The sequence below is a fragment of the Lepidochelys kempii genome, chromosome 12 (genome assembly GCF_965140285.1).
Source record: "Lepidochelys kempii isolate rLepKem1 chromosome 12, rLepKem1.hap1, whole genome shotgun sequence".
Lineage (NCBI taxonomy): Eukaryota > Metazoa > Chordata > Testudines > Cheloniidae > Lepidochelys > Lepidochelys kempii.
The window spans coordinates 11,415,487-11,441,918 of NC_136391.1; the positions used below are offsets into that span (position 1 = coordinate 11,415,487).

The 26,432-nt window shown below is 40.6% G+C and overlaps 1 protein-coding gene across 3 annotated transcripts in view; it reads right to left on the reverse strand.

Annotated features, from left to right (window-relative positions):
* Window positions 1–26,432, reverse strand: part of NFATC3 (nuclear factor of activated T cells 3) — a 140,068-nt gene that overhangs the window by 67,194 nt on the left and 46,442 nt on the right. For all 3 annotated transcript variants that reach the window (XM_073307568.2, XM_073307566.2, XM_073307567.2), the window contains exon 3: window positions 8,908–9,070. In XM_073307568.2, the coding sequence (XP_073163669.1) occupies window positions 8,908–9,070 (163 nt within the window). The remainder of the gene's footprint in view (window positions 1–8,907; window positions 9,071–26,432) is intronic.

Consider the following 26,432-nt stretch of genomic DNA (forward strand, 5'->3'; position numbering starts at 1 on the left):
TTATATGGGTAATGAATATCCAAAGCAGTAAATAGTAAAAATAACAAAAGATCAAGGCTTTGGAAGGGACAAACCCTTGAAAAACTTAGGGCCATAAGCTAACCATTAACTACTGGGAGTTCATAAATTCATAGATTCCAAGGCCAGCAGGGACCATTGTGATCATCTCATCCGACTTCCTGTGTGATACAGGCCACAGAACTTCCCCAAAATAATTCCTAGAGCATATATTTAGAGAAGCATCCAACTTTAAATTAAAAAGTTTCCTAGTGATAGAGAATCTACCACAAACCTTGATAAATTGCTCCAATGGTAAATTACCCTCACCATTAAAAATTTACGCCTTCTTTCCAGTCTCAATGTGTGTAGCTTCAACTCCCAACCACTGGATCATGTTATATATCTTATTCTGCTAAACTGAAGAGATCAAATATTTGTTCCCCATGTAGGTACTTAGACTACAATCAAGTCACCCTTAACTTCTCTGTTACACTAAATATAATGAGAGACTCACAAAACTCAATCTAAGACAAGTTTCCTAATTCTTTAATCATTCTCATGGCTCTTCTCTGAACCCTCTCCAATTTATCAACATACTTCCTGAATTGTTGATACCGGAACTGGATATTGTATTCCATCAGCAGTTGCACCAATACCAAATATGTAAGTTAAAATAATCTCTTTATTCCCGCTTGAAACTCCCGTTTATACACCCAAGAATCACACAAGCCCTTTTGGCCAGAGCATTGCACTGGGAGCTTACGTTCAGCTGGTAATATACCAGGAGCCCCCATTTTTTTTTCTCAATCACTATCTTCCCAAGATGAGTCCCCCTCCCCGCCCTGTAAGTACAGCCTACATTCTATGTTCTTAGATGTATACACTTACATTTAGCCATATTAAAAACACATGGTAGGTTGGGTCAAGCAAACAAAGCTTAAAAGGCAGCTTTCCCTGAGGACAGGTTATGCGGCATCTGCCTATTCCAAGTTTTTTCCTGTGAAGCAGCTGGTACTGAGCAGTGTCGTAAACAAGATATTGGTCTACATCAGTATGACAATTTCCATGTTTTTCGTTAAAAAATCTCAAGCGAATACAGTCTCAGAAACCCTAATATCTTTATCAGGTATCAAGGCTAAAGCCTAATGCTAATAATTTAAATATCAATATTAACTATTTTACTGTTGACCATTTTAGCCAGAACATCAGGATATCATCATTATTTAGAATTACTTGATGTAGAGGGGCCAGGTGCAAATGGGCACCTATTTGTTGTGAAGGCTACTGGAGAGGGACTAATGAGGAATACAGACCCCCACCTGGCAAAAACAGTGAGGGGATTCTTCCCTTGACCAAAGTTTCCAGTGATGTCTCCTGCATATGAAAAACAAAAACAAAACCAACTTCCACACCATCTTCCTACATGATGAGAGTGCTAACTGCCTCCTCTCCAGCTATCAATATCTCCAGCTTTCTCCTGACAGTTTACAACACACACATTTTTCATGCAAAAATCTGCAGCACACTGAAAACAAAATTTGGATACAGTCTGGCACAAGCTAAACCAATATAAGATAGGTTTAAACCACTCTAAAAGCATATCCATGCAAAGTTGCATCCGTTTAACTAAATCAATACAAAAATCAAACCTTTCATTAAACTGGTGCAACTTTGTGTTCAGACCAGATCTAAAACTTCTCTCTCTCTCACACACCCCCTCCCCGCAACCAATCCCCAAAACCAGAAACAAAGAACTCCATACAGACTGACAGCGAAGCATAGTTTTAAAAGTACAGATGCAACATGCTTTCTGCAAAATTAAGTGCAAGTGTTTCACCAAATGAGCTTTAAAGAGGTTTTCTGGTGAAACCACATGCTGCAGTAAATTCATTCTGGAAATGACAAAGGCATGGATGATTGTGCTTAGGGTCACATCAGAAAGAAAAGATTCTATGCAAACTCAGATGGGAAAAGGCCAAATCACCTGAGAGCAACCAAGGATCCAATAACAGTTTTTAAGTTTCTGTACAACAGATAGTGGGCATATATCCTCAGGCTAACGGGCCAATATGATTGCCACAATTTCTACCATTTTATTCAGATTTTAAAACATTAAGCAGATCTTGAGGAACACATCAGTGAATCTCACTATTCATAAAATTTTATTTAAAACACTACTATTCCACTGAAACAATCGGTACTCATATAGAAACTTAAGTTTACTAAATGTGGTAACCATAGTTTAGCTAGTTATTTTAATATGGCAACCAAGCCATAAACAGGAATTATGTTAAGTTATTTATTCCTTCTTTATTAAAAGAACTCAACTTTTTTTCAAATCTGAAAAAAAGGGAGAGCCTTTAAGACAAATTATTTTGATTTACAGTTTAAACTGGAACATACCCATATCAAGCTGAGATTTAAAAGGCTGATACTTTGTAGCAGATGATAATAAAAAACATCTTGCTATCAGAATGGCCAAAAACGACAGAATTTCATTGCAGAAACTCCTAAATAAAAATAAAATTTATTCATGTCCTTTTAAAGCACGGAAGTCCATTTAGTGACCCAGCAAAGTGAGACTTCAATTTGTTTAGCTTCCCCACACATTGGAAACGATAAGCTGATTAAACATGCTCATGACAGATGATGCCAAATTTGTCAGAGGCTTAGTTTCCTAGAGACAGGCAGAGTACAGCATGACTAACAACCTACATGTAAACTGAAGCTATGTACCACTATCTTAAAATCTTGTTAAAAAATAATGTATAAATTACGTATGGAAAGTTTATGGTTCTGCATTACATCGTATTCACAGAAAATAATCTTAAAAACAAATACCCTGTTAAGTGCTGCAAAGTATGTAGTATGATCTAAAAGCAACTGTGCATGAACAAACAAAATGTAAAGACCATTAGAGAGCAGTTTGTGTCTGGAACACTTAACACCCTGTGCAACACATTGATCATGCACTCACACAGAGTTGGGTGGTAAAGAGCTAAATAAGGCTATGAGCAACAAAAATTTTGATAAGACTATTTAGAATATCTGTAAAAAGTAATGTATACTACAAATACTATATATGTAGTACATTGGGGTGGGGAGGGGTGAGGGAGAGCTGGGCAGAGCACACTTCTGGGCAGAGCACACATGCCAAATCAAGTATTTTAACCTTCCTACAGCTCAGTGTTCACCATTCGTTGAGTTTGACCCTTAATACACAATTTTTCCCAGCACCACATAAAAAGTAAACACCAATGCAAATCAATGTTTTGTTTCACAACAACTTGATCTCTCCCATCAAATACAACTATTATATTGTAGTTACAGATGGAAGAGATCCACTTGTGAAACCATACTGATTTGCGTTTGTATTAATTTTAACTTAGGGAAGCATAATCAAGTGATCTGAGCTTGAAACTGGGAAACAGGAATGCATAAATTCTAATTCCAGTTTTAACAATTAGCAAGTCATTTACTGCTCTGATTTAGATAACTCAAAACAGAAATATTCAAGCAGGGTACATAGCTGTTAAGAACTAGATGGTTTCAGCAGTGACCATAAGATGGTGGACACCATGAAATGGTTGAGGTCAGGATCCTCACAAAAAGGAGTAGCAGCAAAATATAGGCCCTGGCCTTCAGAAAAGCAGACTGACTCCCTTAGGGAATTGATGGGCAGGATCCCCTGGGAGGCTAATATGAGGGGGAAAGGAGTCCAGGAAAGCTGGCTGTATTTTAAAGAAGCCATATTGCAGGTGCAGGAACAAACCATCCCAATGTGCAGAAAGAATAGCAAATATCGCAGGCGACCAGCCTGGCTTAACAGTGAAATCTTCGGTGAGCTTTGACACGAAAAGGAAGCTTACAAGAAGTGGAAACTTAGACAGATGACTAAAGAGGAGTATAAAAATATTGCTTGAGCATGCAGGGGTGTAACCAGGAATGCCAAAACACAACTAGAGTTGCAGTTAGCAAGAGATGTGAAGGGTAACAAGAAGGGGTTTCTGCAGGTATGTTAGCAACAAGAAAAAAGGTCAGGGAAAGCGTGTGACCTTTAATGAATGGTGGAGGCAACCTAGTGACAGATGACGTGGAAAAAGTACTCAATGCCTTTTTTGCCTCGGTCTTCACAGACAAGGTGAATGCCCAAATAAATCTGTTAGTCTTTAAGGTGCCACCAGATTCCTTGTTTTTTTATGGATACAGATTAACACAGCTACCCCTCTGATACTACAGAGGAGGTCAGCTCCCACACTGCTGTCCTGGGCCACACAGTATGGGAAGGAGGTGAGCAGCCCTCAGTGGTGAAAGAACACGTTAAGGACTATTTAGAAAAGCTGGACATGCAAAAAAGTCCATGGGTCCAGATCTAATGCGTCTGAGGGTGCTGAGAAAATTGGCTGATGTGATTGCAGAGCCACTGGCCATTATCTTAGAAAATTCGTGGTGATCAGTGGAGGTCCTGGATGATTGGAAAAAGGCAAATATAGTGCCCATATTTAAAAAAGAGAAGAAGGAGAACCCGGGGAACTACAGACCAGTCAGCCTCACCTCAGCCCCTGGAAAAAATCATGAAGCAGGTCCTCAAGGAATCCATTTTGAAGCACTTGGAGAAGAGGAAGGTGATCAGGAACAGTCAATATGTATTCACTAAGGGCAAGTCATGCCTGACCAACCTGATTGCCTTCTATGATGACATAACTAGGTCTGTGGATATGGGGTAAGCGGTGAACGTGATATATCTTGACTTTAGCAAAGCTTTTGACACGTCTCCCATAGTATTCTTGCCAGCAAGTTAAAAAAGTAGGGATTGGATGAATGGACTATAAGGTGGATAGAAAGCTGGCTAGATTGTCGGGCTCAGCGGGTAGGGATCAACATCTCTGTCTAGTTGGCAGCCAGTATCAAGCGGAGTGCCCCATGGGTCAGGCCTGGGACTGGTTTTCTTCATCTTTATTAATGATCTGGATGATGGGATGGATTGCACCCTCAGCAAGTTCTCAGATGACACTAAGCTCATCTGGGGAGAGGCAGATAAGCTGGAGGGTACGGATAGGGTCAAGAGTAACCTAGACAAATTTCAGAGTAGCAGCCGTGTTAGTCTGTATTCGCAAAAAGAAAAGGAGTACTAGGGGCACCTTAGAGACTAACCAATTTATCTGAGCATACGCTTTCGTGAGCTACCGCTCACTTCATCGGATGCATTCAGTGGAACATACGGTGAGGAGATTTATATACCCACAGAACATGAAAAAATGGGTGTTATACACACTGTAAGGAGAGTGATCACTTAAGATGAGCTATTACCAGCAGGAGAGCGGGGGTGGGGAGGGGGGGTGAAAACCTTCTGTAGTGATAATCAAGGTGGGCCATTTCCAAACAGTTGGAATAGCAGCCTGATAGCAGCCTGATAGCAACCTGAAGGGGGGTTCCAAAGAGGATGGAGCTCGGCTGTTCTCAGCGGTGGCAGATGACCGAACAAGGTCCAGCCCCAGAGCACCCCAGAGTCGGCACCTATGTCTGTAGGCAATGCACGTGGAACCTTGCATGACTTATCACAAAGATGCCAGCCACCACATGCCCAAGTAATTGCAGACAATTTCTAGCAGAGGTCTAGGGGCTGGTCCTAATGGTGTCAATCAAGCTGGTAAGGGCGTTGAACTTGTGTAGTGGAAGGCATGCTTTGGCCTTCACTGCATCAGGATAGGCTCATATGAATTCCGGATGTTGCACTAGAATCAGTCGATGTGCGTGTGTGTTCGTTCAGTTGTAGTCCCAACGGTGTGATGACCGTCCAGAAGAGGGTCCCCTGTAAGTGTGACAATGGATGTGTCGCTTGGTACTCCGGCTTTCCTTGTCTCGTGCAGTGACATTTTATAAAAGGTGGTACGGTCTTTATTGCCTTTTATCAGACCGTACTGACACTGCAGGCTGTGCTCCTTTAGGTCTTTAGGCTTGGTGGCAGTATGGGTACCAGAGGAACCTAGCACCTTATGGGTACCATGCCATGGCTCCATCAGTACTAAGGTCACTGACTTTTCTGGGGATCTCTTCTTCCTAGTCAACTGTTCAGCCTGTGGACTTGCAGCCCTCTTTCAAGCTCTTGTGAGAGGAATCCTTAGATTTCCTTTTTGACGTCCAGGGACGTTGATGGTCACGTCAGTGATTGTTGTTCCGGGGTAGTCCCAGGACCAGGGTCAGAAGCCAATCTCAGGGGACTCTGCATCATGAGGAGCTTAAACTTCAGGTCACAGCTCTTTCTTGCTCGTCTTTAATATCTGACGGAAGGTACACTTCTGTGACACGTGAACCTCTCCTAAACAGTGGATTCAGCAAAAATGACTGTTGCTGACTGGGATAGCCTCTCTACAGGAGAGTGCGCGTTTGAACCCGGGGGAGCCAGGCACATCCCTTCTTGAGGTCATTCCCTGAGAGGGGAGAGGACAGCAAAATCAAAAAGGACAGGGAGGCAACTGTTTTCTAAATCAGAACAAAAAGGGGATTTTGTTTATATATTGAAAAGGAAAAAGGAGAAGGGATTGGTAATAAACTAATAATGGAAACTCTAGTAGCTACTCTAAAAATTAAAACAAGGTTTAAAGCTAATTGACTGTCAGATTCTGCTTATTGCTCCATTTCAGACCAAGGGAGGTTGAGAAGAAAATGAGGGCAGTTTGCCTGCACAGTGCTAGATAGCCTCAAGACAAGGCACAAGACAGAGAGAGCATATGTGTGGGCCAAATGGACACGGCTACCTAAAGTTTCCAATCTGAAGCATGGGGATGCATATACACCTACAGTGGAACACCCATAGCAACACTACTCAAAGAAGCAGCTGGAATGTCGCTGGAATGGCTGGCCTGGGCACTAGAACTGAGAGCAGGGTGCCTATCTCCTGTGCTCTTAAATGACCTCACTGACGGAACTCAGGCAGCATGGAGGACAAAAAAGCCATTTAATTCAAATACAGAAGGTACAAAAGTCAGACTGGAGGTGAGGCAGGAAAGTAGAAGATTAGGGCAAAGAGCCTTGAGACTGGGAGCCAGTGAAGGAAAAGAGTACATGTGTCTGTGGACAGGAGACTTATCCGAGTGCAGGCTCACCTGTCAACTCCCTTCATTGTCACACTGCCAAAATACTTCCTTTGACACTGTGGTGCAGTTTGATACACAGCAGAATTTCAAATTATGACAGCATAATCCAGCAGTTAGAGCACAAGAATTAAATTTCAATCCCCATTCTGTCAAGATTTTCTGTCAGTGACCTCTTCATGTCTACACTTAAATTTTGCTGGTATAGCTATACTGGCAAAACTCTCCTAGAACAGATGCAATTATAGCAGTACTGAAGTCTTTTGCTGTTACAGCTTATTCCATTTCAGCGAGCAAAATAAACCATACCAGCACTAGAGCTTTTGACAGCACAGCTGTGTTGCAAAAAACACCCACACCCCTACGTGACAATACATATGTTGGTAAAATTTAAGTGTACATCTGGCCTAAATTAGAGGGATGCCATCTCTCTCTTTGTGGCTTCCAGGATTAGGAAGCATTTGGAAAGCACTTCACATGTATGTAGCATTTGTAACAAAAGGAAGAATCCAGCAAGTGCTAGTGTACGGGTCAGGACATTTAGTCAGGTTTCAGAGTAGCAGCTGTGTTAGTCTGTATCCGCAAAAAGAAAAGGAGGACTTGTGGCATCTTAGAGACTAACAAGCTTTCGTGAGCTACAGCTCACTTCATCGGATGCATTCGATGAAGTGAGCTGTAGCTCACAAAAGCTTATGTTCAAATAAATTGGTTAGTCTAAGGTGCCACAAGTCCTTCTTTTCTTTTTGAGGACATTTAGTGTCATTCACTGCTAGCCAAAAGGTGATTGCTACATGATGCACTGCCAGAAGACACTAAAACCGAAAAGTCTACATTTCTGCTTTTTCTGTGGAAATAAGGTTGAGTCGGGCTGCTTTAAAAGTACTTGCTTTCAGGGCAACAAAAGTAAAGAAGTTTCAGGCACCCTCACCAAAGACCACAAGAATTGAGCTGGGAGAGACTTTAGCAAATCATCTTTTGTCCTTCCCCTTACTATTTAGCAGCCCACTTAAGAAAGCCAGTGATGTGAAGCTTCCCAGTGGGCCAGAGAAGAACAAGCAGTTGTGTGTATTAGTCTCCTTCCCCAACAGCAGCAAAATCTGGCTAGTTTACAAGGAGATAAAAAACAAAGCTAAAAAACTGGTTTACTGCTAATTTTTGGTCTGTAGTTTACTGCAATGAAAATTAGCAAACATCTACTTGAAGTACCTCATAGTATTTTACATTGTAAAAAAACAAAACCACCAAAGAAATTATAATCCTTGGCATACACCAATCTTCATGTTACATAAGAACGGCCATACTGGGTCAGACCAAAGGTCCATCTAGCCCAGTGTCCTGTCTTCTGACACTGGCCAATGCCATGTGCCCCAGAGGGAATGTTCAGAAATGTATCCCTGATGTCGAGGCAATATAATCCATCAATCAAGTGAAGTGATAGCATTCTTGAGAGTTACAGAATTAGAACGTGAGGATTACAGCATGATAAATTACATAAACTCAGTTATATGATTTCCCCCCCAAATTTCCTTTCTTATAAAAGAGTGGAAGAAGTTTTGCATACTGTCATGACGCCAATAAGTCTATAATGTACAACAGAATTCAATATATGCTCTGTAATTGTAGCATAAATTTTAAAAGTATAAAAATGTATTTAAGAGATCATATTGGAGCAAACGGTATTCTACAGAGATGTCCCATCTATCCAGGATCATAATAAGTTCTACAAGAAAACAGTAACAGTTTACAGTACTGCACTGTAAGTACGATCAATCTTCTGTAACAGCTTTTATGTAAAAGTTTAAAAACTTCATACCTTCACTACTGGGTGTCCTCCAGTAGACGCTTTTACTGCTCCCCTACTGCCTTCTGTTTCATAATGAGCTCTATGGTGAGTTTTAGGCTGTACGTCTATTTTCAGTTCACATTGTCCATAATGAGTTGGTAAAGGCCAGTCTAGTGGTGGTAATGAAGATGTGCTGAAAGCAAGACATGCACAATAAATTTAAGGGAACCATGCTACCTGGCCATAGTGTAGTGTCAAAATACCTACAACCACCGCTCACTCAATTTATACTATATTTACCATTTTGTAATGAAAATGACAAAACAGTTTTACACTTTATTTCAACTTGCAAGAAGTAAAAATTCTGCTTCAAGTATTTTATACATGTTTATCCAAAATTTAATTTAAAATTAGTTTCTTTGCGGATTAATTATTGGAAGGGGAAGAGTAACACTAGTTAAAAGAAAGACCGTGCAGGAAGCTGTTCTGTGAGACTCCATACACTACTTTATCTATAAAATTGCACAACATACCAGTATTTGTCCTCAAATAAGATTGCCAACTGAGTTTAAATTATGGTGGTTTTGTGATAATTGAAATTGACAGTATAACTTCAGTGTAACCTTTCTGCAAGATTCATTAGCATCCATTCCCCCTCCTCCTACTCCCCCAAGTGAAAAATTACAGTCTTAAATGTCTGATGTCTCCAAAGTGTTAAGTGTTCCAGTTTTCTGATTGCAATTCAAATGAAGAAAGTAGCAGGACTCAAGAAAACAAGAGTTGTCCAAGCTTAGTAGAAGGACTTGGTGCAAAATGGTGCAGGGCTTTTGGATTAAACCACTATGATCAAGGTACATCAATAGATTAGTTAGCCTTTATACACGGTAATAAAGTCACTCCAAACACCGGGGGGGAGGATGGGGAAGATAAAATCATGAGTAAGAGCTTGAGAAAGAAATAAGTAATCCATGCCACCCAAATCTACCAGTGAAGAGGTAAATCCATTATATTTATCCCTTTAATTAAGGTACACATATTTATATATAATTCTAATAAGATGACAAGTCAGAACCAATCCAATAAATACCCAGTAGAGCAAAGAATGCAGGAATTTTGAAATTCAGCACAATTTTTTATTTAAACTTAAGTACTTGCAGGAATATGATGTAGTCAAAATGAACTCTGCACCCAGAACAATTATTTGTAATACCAGTACGGTAACCTTTGAGTCACTATTCTCCGTAAAGGTAAAGCTTAAAAATATTTCCTTTAAAATTGTTATATTGCCATACTCTGGCTAGGAGGGAAGGCAAAACATGTTAAAAGACCAGTGAATGATTTCATTTCATTAGAATTTCTAATTCAGTCTCTTCCCCTTTTACAGGGGGAAAAAACACAAAAACAAAAACAAGCAAACGAACACTTAACCCACCTGTCAAGTCACGGTGAGACCCACAAACAGCAGCATTCAGAACTCATGTGAATGGCAAAATCTCTCCTAAACGCAGATCCCTATTAGTTCCAGGGAACTCAACCAAATCTCATAACATATCCACAGCTGGGCGGCAATGTGCTAGGATTGAACAAGAAGGCTTCCTCCCCACCATACAGCTGGGTAGCACAGTTTTGTCTTTAGCAAGTATCTGAATGAACTTACGCTCACCCTGCCAAGTCATATGTTCCCCTCTTAATGCAAACATCACTGTGCCCTAGCAGGGAATGGCGGGGGAGAAGAGAAGGCACCACTAACAGGCCTCCTTTTGGAGAAGAGCCCACCACCACTACGCACCTTCTGTTCCCCTGCTTCAGGAAGTATTTCTACCAGGCACCTCTCCCTCAGGAGGAGAGGAAACAGACTGAAAGGCATATCTAGATCACCTGGATCATGGGGGAGGAGGGCAGACAGTTGATAAGAAACTCCCCTGCTCCTCGCAGAAGGGGAGAGAGAGAAGAGGCCAGCAAATAGTCTTTACAGGCAGTCAGAATAGAAAGGGCTCTTCTTCTCCAACTGAGAGAAGAGGACTGGTGACTGCTCCTTCTTCCCTAACAAGAGATGAGCAGGTGGGAGGGATAACTAGTGATGTTAGCAAGACAGAGAAAATGGACAGAGGTGCAGTAAACAGGCAGAGATTTGCTGCCTAAATAGCCAAATAAAACTATCAACTGTAGATTTTGCTATTTACTTATGTAACTGCTATCCTAGATTCCTCTGACATAGAAGGAAAAAGTGGGGGTTGAAGTGTTCACCCTGCAAAAAGGGAAATAAAATGTCAAAATCAGGAAATACAAAAAAGGTAGGCTTCTTGAAACTGAAGTGCAGGGTCAAAAGAACCACCACTCTTTAAGCTTATTTTCCCCTTAACGTCCCAAAAGTACCTTTTCATTTAACCAACCGCTGTTGTCACAGGATACACTGAATACTCTCATAAAAACCAACCTTCTGCACAAACTTCCTCGTGGCTGGACTTTACAAAAACTAGACAAGCCATTTACAACACACACTTTCCTTTTCTACAAAAGAAAAAGGACACTAAACTATCTAAACTACTACATGCCACAAGGGGCCACAACAGTGATTCCCTTAACCCACCCAGCAATACTGTTAATCTATCCAACTATACTCTTAGCCCAGCAGAAGAATCTGTCCTATCCTCTCCTGCTGCCCCACCACCCCCACGAACATGATACAGTTCTGTGGTGACCTAGAATCCTATTTTCGACATCTCCGACTCAAGGAATATTTCCAACACACCTCTGAAAAACATACTAACCCTCAGAGACCTTCCTACCAACACTACTAAAAGAAGGATTCTGGGTGGACTCCTCCTGAAGGTCGAAACAGACTGAACTTCTACATAGAGTGCTTCCGCCGACGTTCACGGGCTGAAATTGTGGAAAAGTAGCATCACTTGCCCCATAACCTCAGCCGTGCAGAACACAATGCCATCCACAGCCTCAGAAACAACTCTGACATCATAATCAAAAAGGCTGACAAAGGAGGCGCTGTCGTCATCATGAATAGGTCGGAATATGAACAAGCAGCTGCTAGGCAGCTCTCCAACACCACTTTCTACAAGCCATTACCCTCTGATCCCACTGAGGGTTACCAAAAGAAACTACACCATTTACTCAAGAAACTCCCTGAAAAAGCACAAGAACAAATCCGCACAGACACACCCCAGAATACCCCAGGTCGGGGTTCCAATCTGCTACCCAAGATCCATAAACCTGGAAATCCTGTACGCCCCATCATCTCAGGCATTGGCACCCTGACAGCAGGATTGTCTGGCTACGTAGACTCCCTCCTTAGGCCCTACGCTACCAGCACTCCAGCTATCTTCGAGACACCACTGACTTCCTGAGGAAACTACAATCCATCGGTGATCTTCCTGAACATACCATCCTGGCCACTATGGATGTAGAAGCCCTCCACACCAACATTCCACACAAAGATGGACTACAAGCCGTCAGGAACACTATCCCCGATAATGTCACGGCAAACCTGGTGGCTGAACTTTGTGACTTTGTCCTTACCCGTAACTATTTCACATTTGGGGACAATGTATACCTTCAAATCAACGGCACTGCTATGGGTACCCGCATGGCCCCACAGTATGCCAACATTTTTATGGCCGACTTAGAACAACGCTTCCTCAGCTCTCATCCCCTAATGCCCCTATTCTACTTGCGCTACATTGATGACATCATCATCATCCGGACCCATGGAAAAGAAGCCCTTGAGGAATTCCACCATGATTTCAACAATTTCCATCCCACCATCAACCTCAGCCTGGACCAGTCCACACAAGAGATCCACTTCCTGGACACTATGGTGCTAATAAGCGATGGTCACATAAACACCACCCTATACCGGAAACCTACTGACCGCTATTCCTACCTACATGCCTCCAGCTTTCACCCAGACCACACCACACAATCCATTGTCTACAGCCAAGCTCTACAATACAACCGCATTTGCTCCAACCCCTCAGATAGAGACAAACACCTACAAGATCTCTATCAAGTATTCTTACAACTACAATACCCACCTGCTGAGGTGAAGAAACAAATTGACAGAGCCAGAAGAGTACCCAGAAGTCACCTAATACATAGGACAGGCCCAACAAAGAAAGTAACAGAACACCACTAGCCGTCACCTTCAGCCCCCAACTAAAACCTCTCCAGCGCATCATCAAAGATCTACAACCTATCTTGAAAAATGATCCCTCACTCTCACAGATCTTGGGAGACAGACCAGTCCTTGCTTACAGACAGACCCCCAACCTGAAGCAAATACTCACCAGCAACCACACACCACACAACAGAACCACTAACCCAGGAACTTATCCTTGCAACAAAGCCTGTTGCCAACTGTGTCCACATATCTATTCAGGGGACATCATAGGGCCTAATCACATCAGCCACACTATCAGAGGCTCGTTCACCTGCACATCTACCAATGTGATGTATGCCATCATGTGCCAGCAATGCCCCTCTGCCATGTACATTGGTCAAACTGGACAGTCTCTACATAAAAGAATAAATGGACATAAATCAGACGTCAAGAATTATAACATTCAAAAACCAGTTGGAGAACACTTCAATCTCTCTGGTCACTCGATTACAGACCTAGAAGTGGCAATTCTTCAACAAAACAAACTTCAAAAACAGACACCATCGAGAGACTGCTGAATTGGAATTAATTTGCAAACTGGATACAATTAACTTAGGCTTGAATAGAGACTGGGAGTGGATCGGTCATTACATAAAGTAAAACTACTTCCCCATGTTTATTCCCCCCCCCCCCACTGCTCCTCAAACTTTCTTGTCAACTGCTGGAAATGGCCAACCATGATTATCACTACAAAAGGTTTTCTCTCCCCCCTCTCACCCCCCCCCCCCGCCGCTCTCCTGCTGGTAATAGCTCATCTTAAGTGATCACTCTCCTTACAGTGTGTATGGTAACACCCATTGTTTCATGTTCTCTATGTATATAAATCTCCCCACTGTATTTTCCACTGAATGCATCTGATGAAGTGAGCTGTAGCTCATGAAAACTTATGCTCAAATAAATTTGTTAGTCTCCAAGGTGCCACAAGTACTCCTTTTCTCGTTGTCACAAAGGAAGGTGCAGTATTACATACGATAGGTCACAAAAGAAATGGTCTATGAGAGGACCTAAGATCTCAAGCGTTCCACAGTATAAACTACAGAACTACTGACACACTAACTACTAACAAGTTGCAAGCATTATCACTCTTTTCCCTTGGAGTAAATACCCCAATTGTCCTTCGCAACTCGTTTCCTTATAGAGGTTTTCATCCCCCTTCTGCAAGATACCTAAGGAGAATATGGCAAAAGACCCATATTAGGCAGATCCCCATTGCCCCCTGAATTACAGGTTTTCGTATAATAGCACAAACAGGATAAATAAACTAAACCACAAGTGACATATAAATGACCAAGTTTCAAATTTTGTTGCTTTTTGGAAACTATCAATATCTCTGTAAGAGTGACATAGAACAACTGCAAGTAAAATAGCTTGCTCATCTTAATAGGTACAGTTTATAAAATTTCTAAAGATTCTTCCTAATGGATCGTATTGTATGAGATTTTGAGATTATGCTGCATCATATGCTATTGTCCTCTAGACACAACACATTGTAAATAATGCTAATTCCATTCAAAAGGCAAACATGGACTAGCTACTGGAGAGCCAAAATGTTAGCAGATTGCTTTTCAACCTATTTCCCCCCCCTCACTTATTTTATAAGATCAAACCTTCATTTATAGAGTCGAGACCAAGACAGAACTAGGGGGAAGTCTATGCTTGAAAATTTAACAGAACCATACCATAGAACTTATTTCTAAAAATTAAATAGTTAAATTAATGCTGGCTATTCACAGAACGATCATGATCCCCAAATGGCACAGATGTGCCCTACTCAGATCAGAACATCTAAGACTAAGTCACCAGGCTAAAGAGAGCTTCACTCTACTGAAGAGCACGACAGTCCAGACAACCAACTGTACACACTGAAAGGAGAATTTATTGAATACATTTAATATCTTAGAATAGCTCTCAGTTGCACATTACCACTTACAGATATTATCAGTATAAATCTTACATGGAGATTGTCCAAGGCATTAATCACGTAGCCAAGATGCACTGCTTCTTCTGAAGTAAAGGGAAAAATAAACCCAACAGAATGGGGCTCCTGTCAAGGAAGCAGCTGTAAAGCGGAGCATGAAAAGAACTAGATTATATTCTGTAAATGGACAGAATTAGTATCAACAATCAGTCTGGATTTTCTCATTCAGTGGAGGAGGTTTTCCCTGATTTAGCAACAGAGAAATTGATTAAAGTATGTTTTCATTCATATTTTTACACATTAGTTCAAATACATTCTTGGCATGTTGTCCAAAAATATTTGGAGGTTTGTTTTTTTTTTTTTTAAATCCAATTGTCTTGATTAGAGTTAGTGGGGTTTGTTGGGTGTTCAACTCTCCACAGGGATCTTCCAGGTGAAGACACGGTCTTGGGTAATAGTTGCTCCCCAAGAGATCTATCTTTCATACACAACTACCCTAACTTACTGACTTTGTTCATTTTTGTTCAGATGGGTTATGATAACTATGGTCCATCAAAAACAAAAGCTCAATATTTGATAATTTTACTGCAGATCAAAATTTTTACAAGAATCTGCAGATCAAACAGAGCAATCATTCTAACATCTTTAAAGCACAAGTTCAAATCTATGTGCACATTTGTAGAACACTCTCATACAAGTAGTCAGGGTAATGTTACTATGTATCAGATGCTGGAAAATAAATCTAAGGACTCCATCTTTTGATTTAAGAAAGGGTTCCATTGGAAGTATTTTGCCTACTTTATTAGAAGAGATTCTAGATGTTAAATTTAAGCTTTTCACTGCAGAAAGCACCTTTAATTTACCAAGATTTCAATCTTTGAGGCAGAACGATCCACTGAAGGTAATTTGTTAGCCCTTTGTACATTATGGTTTCGATTTGAATTTGTGAGAAAGTTCACAATTTGAACTTCAACATTTGTCTTTAATCCTTATTCTATTTCAATGTTTCCAGATGTGGCCAGCAAAACAAAAAATGTTGGAGATTAAAAGTCAAATAGTTTAAAGAAAAATATGCATAAATTAGTGCTACTATGGAAGACTTTTCCCTTCAAAGTTTGAGGTAACTGGGATTAACATTATATACTTTTACAGGTACAGCTAGAGTTTTACTGATAAGGCTATATTACTTTGTATTCGGAAGCCAAAATATGCAAATATAGGCTCCAGAATTAATGTGGCCAGCACTCTGTGGTTCTCTCCCCCCCCCCCCCCCCTGCCCAAGGGTTTTCAAAAAAGGAGGGGGGGGAAGAAGAGGGAGGGGAAATCAAGCAGAATCTAATTTTCTATATTTTTACAATTTTTACCTTTTGGGGTCTGGGGAAAAAACAAGGTCTATAGCCACTTTTCAAACGTTTCCAACTAAAAGCCCTACAGTCAATCATTCCAAACAGTGTCTTTAGTAGTCTATGTAGCCTATTCTTTTGCATCAGAATCTCATCTTGTGATTCTCAAACAGGGATAAATTTGGAAAACCTACAAGTGTTTCACTGGTGTAGTATAAAAGTCTGAGCACTTTATGAAGGTAGACTCACAAATAAAGCACAATACCACCAAAGGATGTGATAAAAGCATGCATAAGTCCTAGGATCCTGGCGAGACAGCATAGGTCACAGCCTACAAAGATTCTGTAGGTGGTAGTAAGACAGTTTCACAATCAGATTAATACAAACTTCAAAATGAAGCTGCGACTCGGATGACCTCAAGGGTATATACAGTACTTCAGTGCAGAGCTATCACTAAAAGGAACCCAATAGTAAATCACTGGGTACACCCTCTAAGGAGGACCTAAACAGTAGTAGATATTACATTTGATTGAAGAAAAGATACAGGCACCAGAATGCTAATTGAACGGAGACAACTGTACCTCCAGCAACTATCATTTCAAAGTATGATGGATCCAGGTTAGAATAAAAAAAACAACCAATGGGCATTACATGTCAACCATGGACCACAATTCCAAATGATTAAGGGAAGGCAAGTCAGTCTATACTGACTTCAAACAAGAAGGCAGTCCGTCTATACTGACTTCACCCCTCAGGCCCACCTTAAGGTGGAACTTCGGTTAAAATTATATGATAGAGGTGACCTTTAAAACCCATCTGACAATTTGACTCTGCCTCATCTGCTCTGTATTGCTTGGGAACAAACTCAGTCAGGATTTGGGATTGCTTTGGAACAGTGACACTTTCCAGAAAGATCCATGCAGATGGAACTCACGTGCCAATAGTCTTATCTTACATGTGCTCCCTGCCACACAAAAAACCCTCACGGAAGGACACAGATCTTTAGATAGGAGCTTCTTATAGAGAGTCTTCTCTTTTGCCATCCTCCATTCTGAAACTAGCACAGATCTGGGTTCTCTTCTTTGACCCAGTGGTACTAGACACTGGGATCCATGCATTCATTTGGCACTAGTGAGTTTTTGAATACAAGTGAGGCTGGAACCAAGGCTTTCTTATTTTTAAGATTCCTTTCACCTAAAAATGTTTGTTCCCTTGGCTTCTTCAATTCCAACAACAAACTCATGCAGACTGACTTTTCTCTCAAATTAAGAGCAGTGACAGACGTTCCTAGATATTTAACACTCCCAACTCCTCTCACCATTTTTCTTGATGTTTAGATCCATAAGTCTAAAGGGTCAACCTTTGCTCCATCTGAGGTATGATCAGATGCTCATCCAGTTGCCTTTCCCATCAAATCCAGATCTAGAATGGTAAGAAGGGCTTGTACACTCTAACAGTTCATATCCACACACCCAAATCTGAAGAGTAAGTATACTGAGCACTCCACTTTTCCCCACTCTGAACCCTTAATTTAGCAGCAAGGTCATGTTTTAAGTTCAATTCAGTCTGTGTTATCCTTCTACTATGAGTATCACTTGATGAGAAAAAGTAATTTTCTCCACCATGCAGCCAGGACTGCAGTCACCTCTTCTGCAGTAACTTTTGCATTGTTTAGTATGGATGAAGGCGTGCTCATCACTGGTGTTTCTTCCAAATTAGAGTTTTTATTTTAAATTGGAGAGAGTATTAACCAAAAATAAGTTGGACAAGCCAAAATTGTGGCATAGTTTAAAACATGAAAGCTCTCAAATCGTAGCCTATCCCAATCTTTTGGAGGTTTTTTCCCTAGTACTGCTTGTACGACAAAAATACTAATAAGGCTAATTTTCATTGTGCATTGGGGTAAAATGGGTAATTTAATTTCATTGCTTCGAGTAATTCTGGAGTTTAAATATAGCAACAGTAATTTTGTGACAGTTCTTCCTGTTGGGTTTTCTTTTTGGTTGATGACAAACTAAAAAGACCTTTCCCAACCTCCACTTGTGCTAATTCTACAGTGATAGGAAGATTTGGGCCACACATCAACCCTCCCATTATTCTAACTAGTAAACCCATTATTAAATGCATTTTTCAGTATTCTAGTACTGTACACTGATTGGACAAACGTCATTTTATCACATCAAAGTAAAATATGGAATTGAATCACATGTTCAAATGTGAAAGTCCAGTATTAAACTTATCTGAATTTCTAAAGGTTTGTTAATGGTGTGTAAACATAACATCAACTGTTTAGCTTATTAAAAATGTAATAGGTTCAAAGTTCTCTTACTTATTTCACTTAAGTGGACACTTATCTTCAAAGTCAGTGATTTGCAAATATATTTTCACAATAAGTTTTGCTAATGCAGCATGTTAGTCTTATTCTTTAAAAAAGAACTGCATATCTACAGAGCAGAATATGTTGGCCATATTTCACTCTACTGCTAAACATTTATTCGCCCTCCTTATCTTTAAAAGGAAGTTATACTGATCTTTGGAAGATAGCTTTGATATAGCGTTAAAGTTGGAATACTTGTCTGCTTCCCTCAATTTATATTTCAAAGCTACCACTCCTCCTTGGCTGTTTGCTGTCAAAGGTTTCACTACTGGCAAGTCAGAATGCCAGAAGCTTAAATTTTCAGTGCTAGCTGTCAGACAGGCTGCAAATAAAAGAGGCCATCAAGTTGCCATCAGGCATACACCACTAAAACCAAGGAGATGCTTGAGCCCCCTATTGCCACCAACCACAGAACTCTGTTTGCTTTCCACCATAGTTAACAAAAAGGTAGTGCTTGAGATCCTCCCACTACCTCTCCCTGTGCTTTAAAGTAAATATTACCACATTGAACATGATGGAACATTCAAAAAAATGGTCAAGTATAAAATGTATATTATTTTTCCAACTTGAGAAAACTGCTACATAAAAATCAACTTACAAATCTCCAAAGCCTCTAAAGATGAAGACAACTTGGAGACTTTTTGCACTGTACTGTTCCACCAGATTTATTAAACCAAGTTCAACAAATTTATGTGTAAAACATCTGCTTTTTTGGTAAACAGTGTGAACTTTGTCAAAAAATTACTCTAAGGGCTAAAATTTTTAGTTTGGATTATAGGATACTTTATGCTAAATATACTGGAGCACAGAGAATTTGCCCTCAAAAAAACCAAAAACCCACACCCCAACATTCAACATCTCCCAAGATGGTGCTGCCTTTAGAAGTTGAAGCAGCATGCAGTATTAGTTGCATGCAGTTAGATGTTCAAGATAGATGAAAGTCTAGTAAGGTCTATAAGAAGAAATTCTCCAGTTTGATTCACTATGTTTCAGCTTTTACCCTTACTAGGTGCTACGTTTTCGCAGTGAGAACAGTTCTGTCCACAACAGCGGATATATACATATTTTAGAGTAAATTAAAGCAATGATAATCTTTCTAAGTGTTTAGATATTTAATAACAATTTTAGAAAACATAAGAAAAAAGGATATTAAAATAATAATTGAAGCTACAAGAACTGACGACAACAACCTCTGAATATACTTTAATATATCTTACCTAGGCTTTGAAGCACAATAGTGGTTAACCAGTTAACCTACTTATGAGAGAGAACTCATCAGAAAAAGGACAGTTGAAAGGCAATGAAATACAAAGAACATGAAAACAAAGCTTTTAGTAGGGCAAATTAAAATGTAAGCAGTTGTAACAGCTGGTATTCTTAGCAAGGTACTGTACTGTCCCTGGACCCTGCTGTGGGGACTCAGCTCTTTTGGATCAGTCTCTGGCCAGTAAACATCTCAAGTCTGAAACAACCCCCTCCCCCAGTCTTTTTTGTCAAGCAAAGGATCTTATTTCCCCCAAGATAAAAGGCTTCCCCAAATATTTGAAGGTCTTGTACTTTACCCCTCATCCTTCCAACTTCCTGACACTTGTGAAAGAGGGGCAGAGAGGCCACTTCAAGTTTATTTTTTGGGCCCGAGTGCCTCCCTCTGCTATTGCTCATTATACTTACGTAGAAACAGAATTAAAGGTAGTCAGTTCTTGGCAGTTTCAAACTCTATTCTAATTACACAAACCAACTGATTGCCTTAGAATGCATAGATATGTATTCTAACTCTATACAGCATCCAGTGCCATGTGGATTTTGTAAAAACCCAGGGGAAAAATAGCTAGGTCAAAGCATAGCTCACGAAAGCTCATGCTCAAATAAATTGGTTAGTCTCTAAGGTGCCACAAGTACTCCTTTTCTTTTTGCGAACCCTGTAACAGTCCTCTTGAGCAAGTCTTAGGAATTTTCTGTGGGAGATATCAATTGGAATACAAAATAAACATTTCTTCAGGTCACTGATCACAAACTACCACCACTGGAGATGATCAGGAAAATATATTTCACGGTTTCCATTTTAAAGCTACATCTCTGCAGGTGTTAATCAAGGACTTTGATGTTCAGTACTGCTACTTTACAACCAACTTTCTTGGAATTAAAGAATAAGGAAGGAGTAGAACCTGGAGTGTCTTTCAGGATGTGGATTAAAGGGTACTTTAAGGTCAAACGTCTACTGTTTTAACAAATAGAATAGTTAAAAAATGGCTGGATGATTCTTTTTGGTCTCGGTAAAAGCAATTATTTCTCGAGGTCTTTCTGAGGCATGCAAGATTGTCCTTTTGAAAAGGTCCCCAAACATTTTCCCCTTGCAGCACAATTACAATAAAAGTCTTTCAGCAGAGAACAGTGACTTTGCACTATTGTAACAGAAGCCATGACACTAGCTGAGAAGATAAAGTCTGCACCCTAAGGGTATGTCCGCTGTGCTACTGAGAAATGTAAGTGAAGCATGTGTAGGCATACCTGAGCTAGTTTTGATTGAGCTAGCTTGCTAAAAGTATCAGTGAAACCACTGGACCCCATCTGACAAAATAAGTAGGCTACATCTATATTTACTTTCAACACAACAAATGATATATACACCATGTAAAATTAAAACCCTGTGCACTGTCAAAACATCTGGAATTAGTTATAATGCTAAGTAACAGTGTAATATGCAGCTCTTTTGTATATTAAGATATTACAGGCAGTTTTGCTACCCCTTTATTAGCACCTCCTTCATTTTGTCCTCCAGAAGGCGGCCTAAGATAAATATTACCTATATAAAAACAGCTGAAGATTTTTTTTAACCCTACTTTTTTCCTCTAATTCCAGGGAGAGGGAGAACATATACCGACAAACTTCAAGTCCACTTTTCATAGTCACCTTCTGAGGTACTTCATCATTACATGAAGAAGCATTCCCTATTTCAAGAGAGATGTCCGAAAATCCCAGCTAGCAACTGCTAACTCTTAAATCACTTTTAGGAAGCTGGGGGGGGTGGGGAGGAGGGAAGACACATTTTACATATTTGCTTTGACTCTGAGGAATCAGAGAGCGGGCTGCTTATATTGGGATGAGTTGAGTTATCCTCTGAGTATTCAACGAAGTTTTTTTTTTTTTTTTAATTAATTTTTTTTGGGAGCATCTTTAGCATCTGAATATAAAGGAGTGCTTCTTCAAGTCTGGCTGTACTAGAATACTGCTGTAGGGAGCAGTGGGCTGGTCAAGATGATCAGGTGGTGTACCCAAGAAGGAATATCTTAATGGTTAATTGAGAATGCAGTATTGATACTCACTATTTAAGGGGAAATTGAAACTCTAGTGTATTGATCCTTATTGTTTAAGAGGAAATTGAAGGAGGAACAGCAGCTGTCCATTACTGATAAATGTGGAGGTGGGGGAGGAAATTCCTCCAGAGAAAAGCATGCAGTTTAAATGTCTGAGGACTCTGCTGACTGCTTGCTTATGTGGTTGAAGAGTAGTGTTCAATGTAGCTGAGTACAAGACAGCATTTGAGATATGCGGATATCTGTAACTATGACAAGTTCTATACTTTTAATATACTGTTAACATTAAAGCGTCCGGATTCACTAGAAGTGGACAGTTATGAAAGGCAGTTAGTAATCTAGGGAGATTTTTGAAGACAAAAAGGGCAGTTATGCCCTTTGAAAATTAAGGGAGTTAAGCACATAACTCACACTTGTACCTTTAAAAGTTTCCCTGCTAGACACGAAAGCCAGGATTAACACATGGTCTACTTTTTGGTTATATTTAGATCTTGAATTTGGTTTTCTAGGGACTAACTTTCTATGCTTTAGTGTTAGAGACAAGGTGGATGAGGTAGTGTCTTGTATTGGACCAACTTCTCCTGGTGAAAGAGACAAGCTCTCAAGCTCCAGAAGGCTTAAGAGCAGTTCTGTGAAACTCTAAATCTTGTCTCTTTCACCAAGAGAAGTTGGTCCAATAAAAGACATTATCTCACCCTCTTTGTCTCTCATATATCCTAGGACCAACACAACTACAACAACACTGCAATATACTTTATATATACTTCACTAAAGTCAACCATGTACTTAACAACCCTCTCCAAACACGCTTCTTTTACAAATAGAAAAGAAGTTAATATCAAGGATAGAGCTACACTCCATAGATAGAGCAAAATGAAATTAAAATTACTTACTTGTAACCATTCACACTTATGGGATACTGCACCATCTCTGCCCTCTTCTAAGCATTCTCACGTGCCCACTCCTCTCCTCAGCATCCCTGAGGCATTGAGGGCAAGGCTATGTAGGGGAGCATCCTCCCCACCTCAGTCCCTTTCCACCAAAAAGCCAGACATACAACAACAAGGACTTGCAGAGAGGGGAAGCAGGGTGGGAAGAATGAATATGCAGCACCACCTCAAATAACTCTGGTTACAGGTAAGTAACCATCATTTCTTCTCTAAATGGCTCTGCATGTTGTCACTTATGGAAGAGATTGATAAGCAATGCTGGAGGCAGGAACAGAATCCTAGTTGAATAAAAACTGAAGCACTGCCTTTCCAATATACATTCTAGAAGCAAAATCCAGAGCACAGTGCTTGGTGAAGGTCTGTACTGAAGTTCAGATTGTAGATCGCAGCAACCGGTACCTGCCTCAGACAAGCAAACAAAATAGCCACAGCTCTAGTAGAATATGGTTGAACTGAAACAGGTACAGGAACTTTTGCTAGCTTTGACACTCAGCAACGTATTGTTTAATCCATTAGGAAATAGTATGGGAAGAAATTGTATGCTCCATGTTGTTGTTTGCATATGAAACAGTCTAGGTGTTTTATGAAAACTTAGTTCTGTCCAAATAGGCGACAGCCCTTCTAAGATCCCACTGAGGAGGAAGATTCTCCTTTATCAATGTGGCGTGGGGGGAGGGGCGGGGGGGGGAGGCACACTGATTGTAAGCAATCAGACACTGCGTTGGCAAGAATCAAGAATCTGGTCTAAGAATTATCTTGTTCTATGAAAAAGAGTACAAAAGGTGCAGATCAGCCATGCCTGCATTCAGTTCACGCAATCTCCTGGCTGGCGCAGTGCCAATACTGAAGGCCGTTTTGATAAGTGATTAAAATGAACACTCAGCCAATGGCTCGAATGGAAATTTTACCAACATGGTCAAAACCAAACTGAGGCCCCAAGAAAGGACAGGCTTTCAAACAGTAGGATACACATTTCAGATAACACTTTTACAAACTTTTAAACCGAAATATGAACAAACAACGATCTACCATCAACTAAAGAAAGATATGTGGAGATGGCTAACAAGTGGACCGTGAATGGTGAGTCAGCCAACCCCTGATGTAAGTATTCTAGAACACAAGAAATGGAAGCTGATGGGAGAATTTTTCTGATTCTCCTACCTACTGAATTCAATATGTCACCTATCGAAAGGAATTCTGTGTGACACCCAGAGAATCAACTTTGGTTGAGGAAAAAACCCTAGGTCTGACAAAGGGATTGGTCATGGTGACTATGTGATGCAACAGGTCTTCAGGCACAGCAGTCTTCAGTAGCCAATCATCCAAGTAAGGATAAACAAATACTGATTCATCGGATACGCTGCTACCACAGAAAGGCATTTTCTAAATACCTTGGTACAACGGAAAGGCCAAAGGGGAACATATTGTAGTGGAAATGGTGCCCAGACACAGTGAAACAAAAGGTACTTTTGATGATTTTGGGCAAATTGTGATATGGAAACGTATCCTTTAGATTGAGGGTTACACAAACCAATCCAAAAGCAACAGTGAAGAGTTTATGGAAGTCAGGGTCAGCATACAGAATCAGAACTTATGACTGTACTTGTTCAACTCCCTCAAGTATAGTATCAGCCAAACTTCTCCCCCTCCTGCCCCCCATTTTTTTTTATTGGGGGGGGGGAGAGCACTGGAAAATATTAGGAGTAAAAACTCTTGTCTATCCAGGTAAGCAGGAACCTACCTGACTGCTCCTATCAGAAGCAACCTCTCCACTGCCACAAGAAGAATTACTTTGTGAGAAGGGCCCCTGAAGAGGGATGGGTAGGGGAAGTTGGGGGGAGGCACTCTTTCAAATTACACATAAAACTGCACTTTTCCATGAGACCCTTTGGTCTGATGTAATCTGCCTCCATATGTTGAGGAAAAGGGCTAGACTGTCTCCAAAGAAAGGGGAGAAAAGTGCTTTGATTCTCCAGCATCTCATCAAAACGGAGGCTTCATGTTCCAGGATGAGGGTGCTGATGAGAAAGCAGGTTGTTTGGATTTGGAAGCTTATTTGAAAGGTCCCTTTCTATAATGGCTCAGTGAGGCTACAGGTTGTTGATATTTTTGATGAAGAGTAGGATGCTGCATGCTGGGTGTAGTGCTGTCTCTCGTATCGGAAAGGAGTGGAAGGCCTCCTTGGAGTAGATGGAATCAACCACACAGATCAGGTTGTTGATCTGGGGCCCTTTAGTTTTTCTAATAAAGCATCAGTCTTTTCACTGAAAAAGAGCCATTTGGAAGGGAATATCCTCCCAGTTTAGTTCTAGTGTCCACAGCTAGAGACAAGGACCGAAGCCATGCATACCCCTCCTGATGGTCACAGCGGAAGTCATTTCTTTGACAGAAGAGTCTGACGCATCAAAGGAGATCCTGAGGGAATGTTTGACTACATTCTGACCTGCCAATAAAATGACAGGAGAAGGCTGAGATACACTGTCAGGCAAGCCCTGCACCACCACAGGGTGGGTAGGGAAAATAAGAAAACCTTTCAGAGAGTATCTGATAGCTTGCTTTCTCAGAAATGGTTTGATGACTGTGCAGATTTGGCCAGCAGTAACAACCCATCCAGGATGGGGAGTGATATCCTTCTCTTGGCAGCAGCAGCAGCAGCAAATACTCAAGTGACAAGTCTCTTCCCATCAGTACCACATGGAGATTCAAAGTGTACACCATGCAATACACCAAATCATGGAACTGCATAGCGTCCTCTGAAGGAGAGGAGGCTGAAGCCATCTCCACATGTTCGTCCAGTGACAGAATTGAGCCTGACCTAAATGCTCCTGTTCAAACAGAGGAAAAATCTCTCTTCATTCTCCCTCCAATTGAGTCTCAGGTGTCACTATCTGTACTGTCAACTGATCTGGGGAAACAGGCACCGACTCCAAGGGTGCTCCGGGGCTCAGGCACCCACAGGAAAAAAAAATTGTGGGTGCTCACTACCCAGGAGCCAGAGCTTGAGTGTTGAATGTGATGAGTTCTGTGCTGCTAACAACTTCTGCCCTTGGGGCAGGGAGTTTGTTTATAAACAGAGGCATGGTGATTAAGATAACAAAAGGCTTGCCATTAAATTAAATTAAGAATCGTTAGATGATCTTGAAAGCATTCTCACACACTCCAGTTAAGAGATAGGAAACAGTGTTGGAATAAATGGTCCAATTTTAAAACAGAGAGAAGTAAATAGTGGTGTCCCCAAGGGGGTTGTACTGGGACCAGTTGTGTTCATCATATTCATAAATGATCTGCAAAAAGGGATAAACAAGGAGGCGGCAAAGTTTGCAGATTATACAAAATTACTCAAGATAGTTAAGTCCAAAACAGACTGCAAATAAGTTACAAAGGGATCTCACAAAACTGGATGATTGAATTTCATCTGCTATTTTGTTTCCATGTTAAATGCAAAGTAATGCACATGGCAAAATATAATCCCAACTATA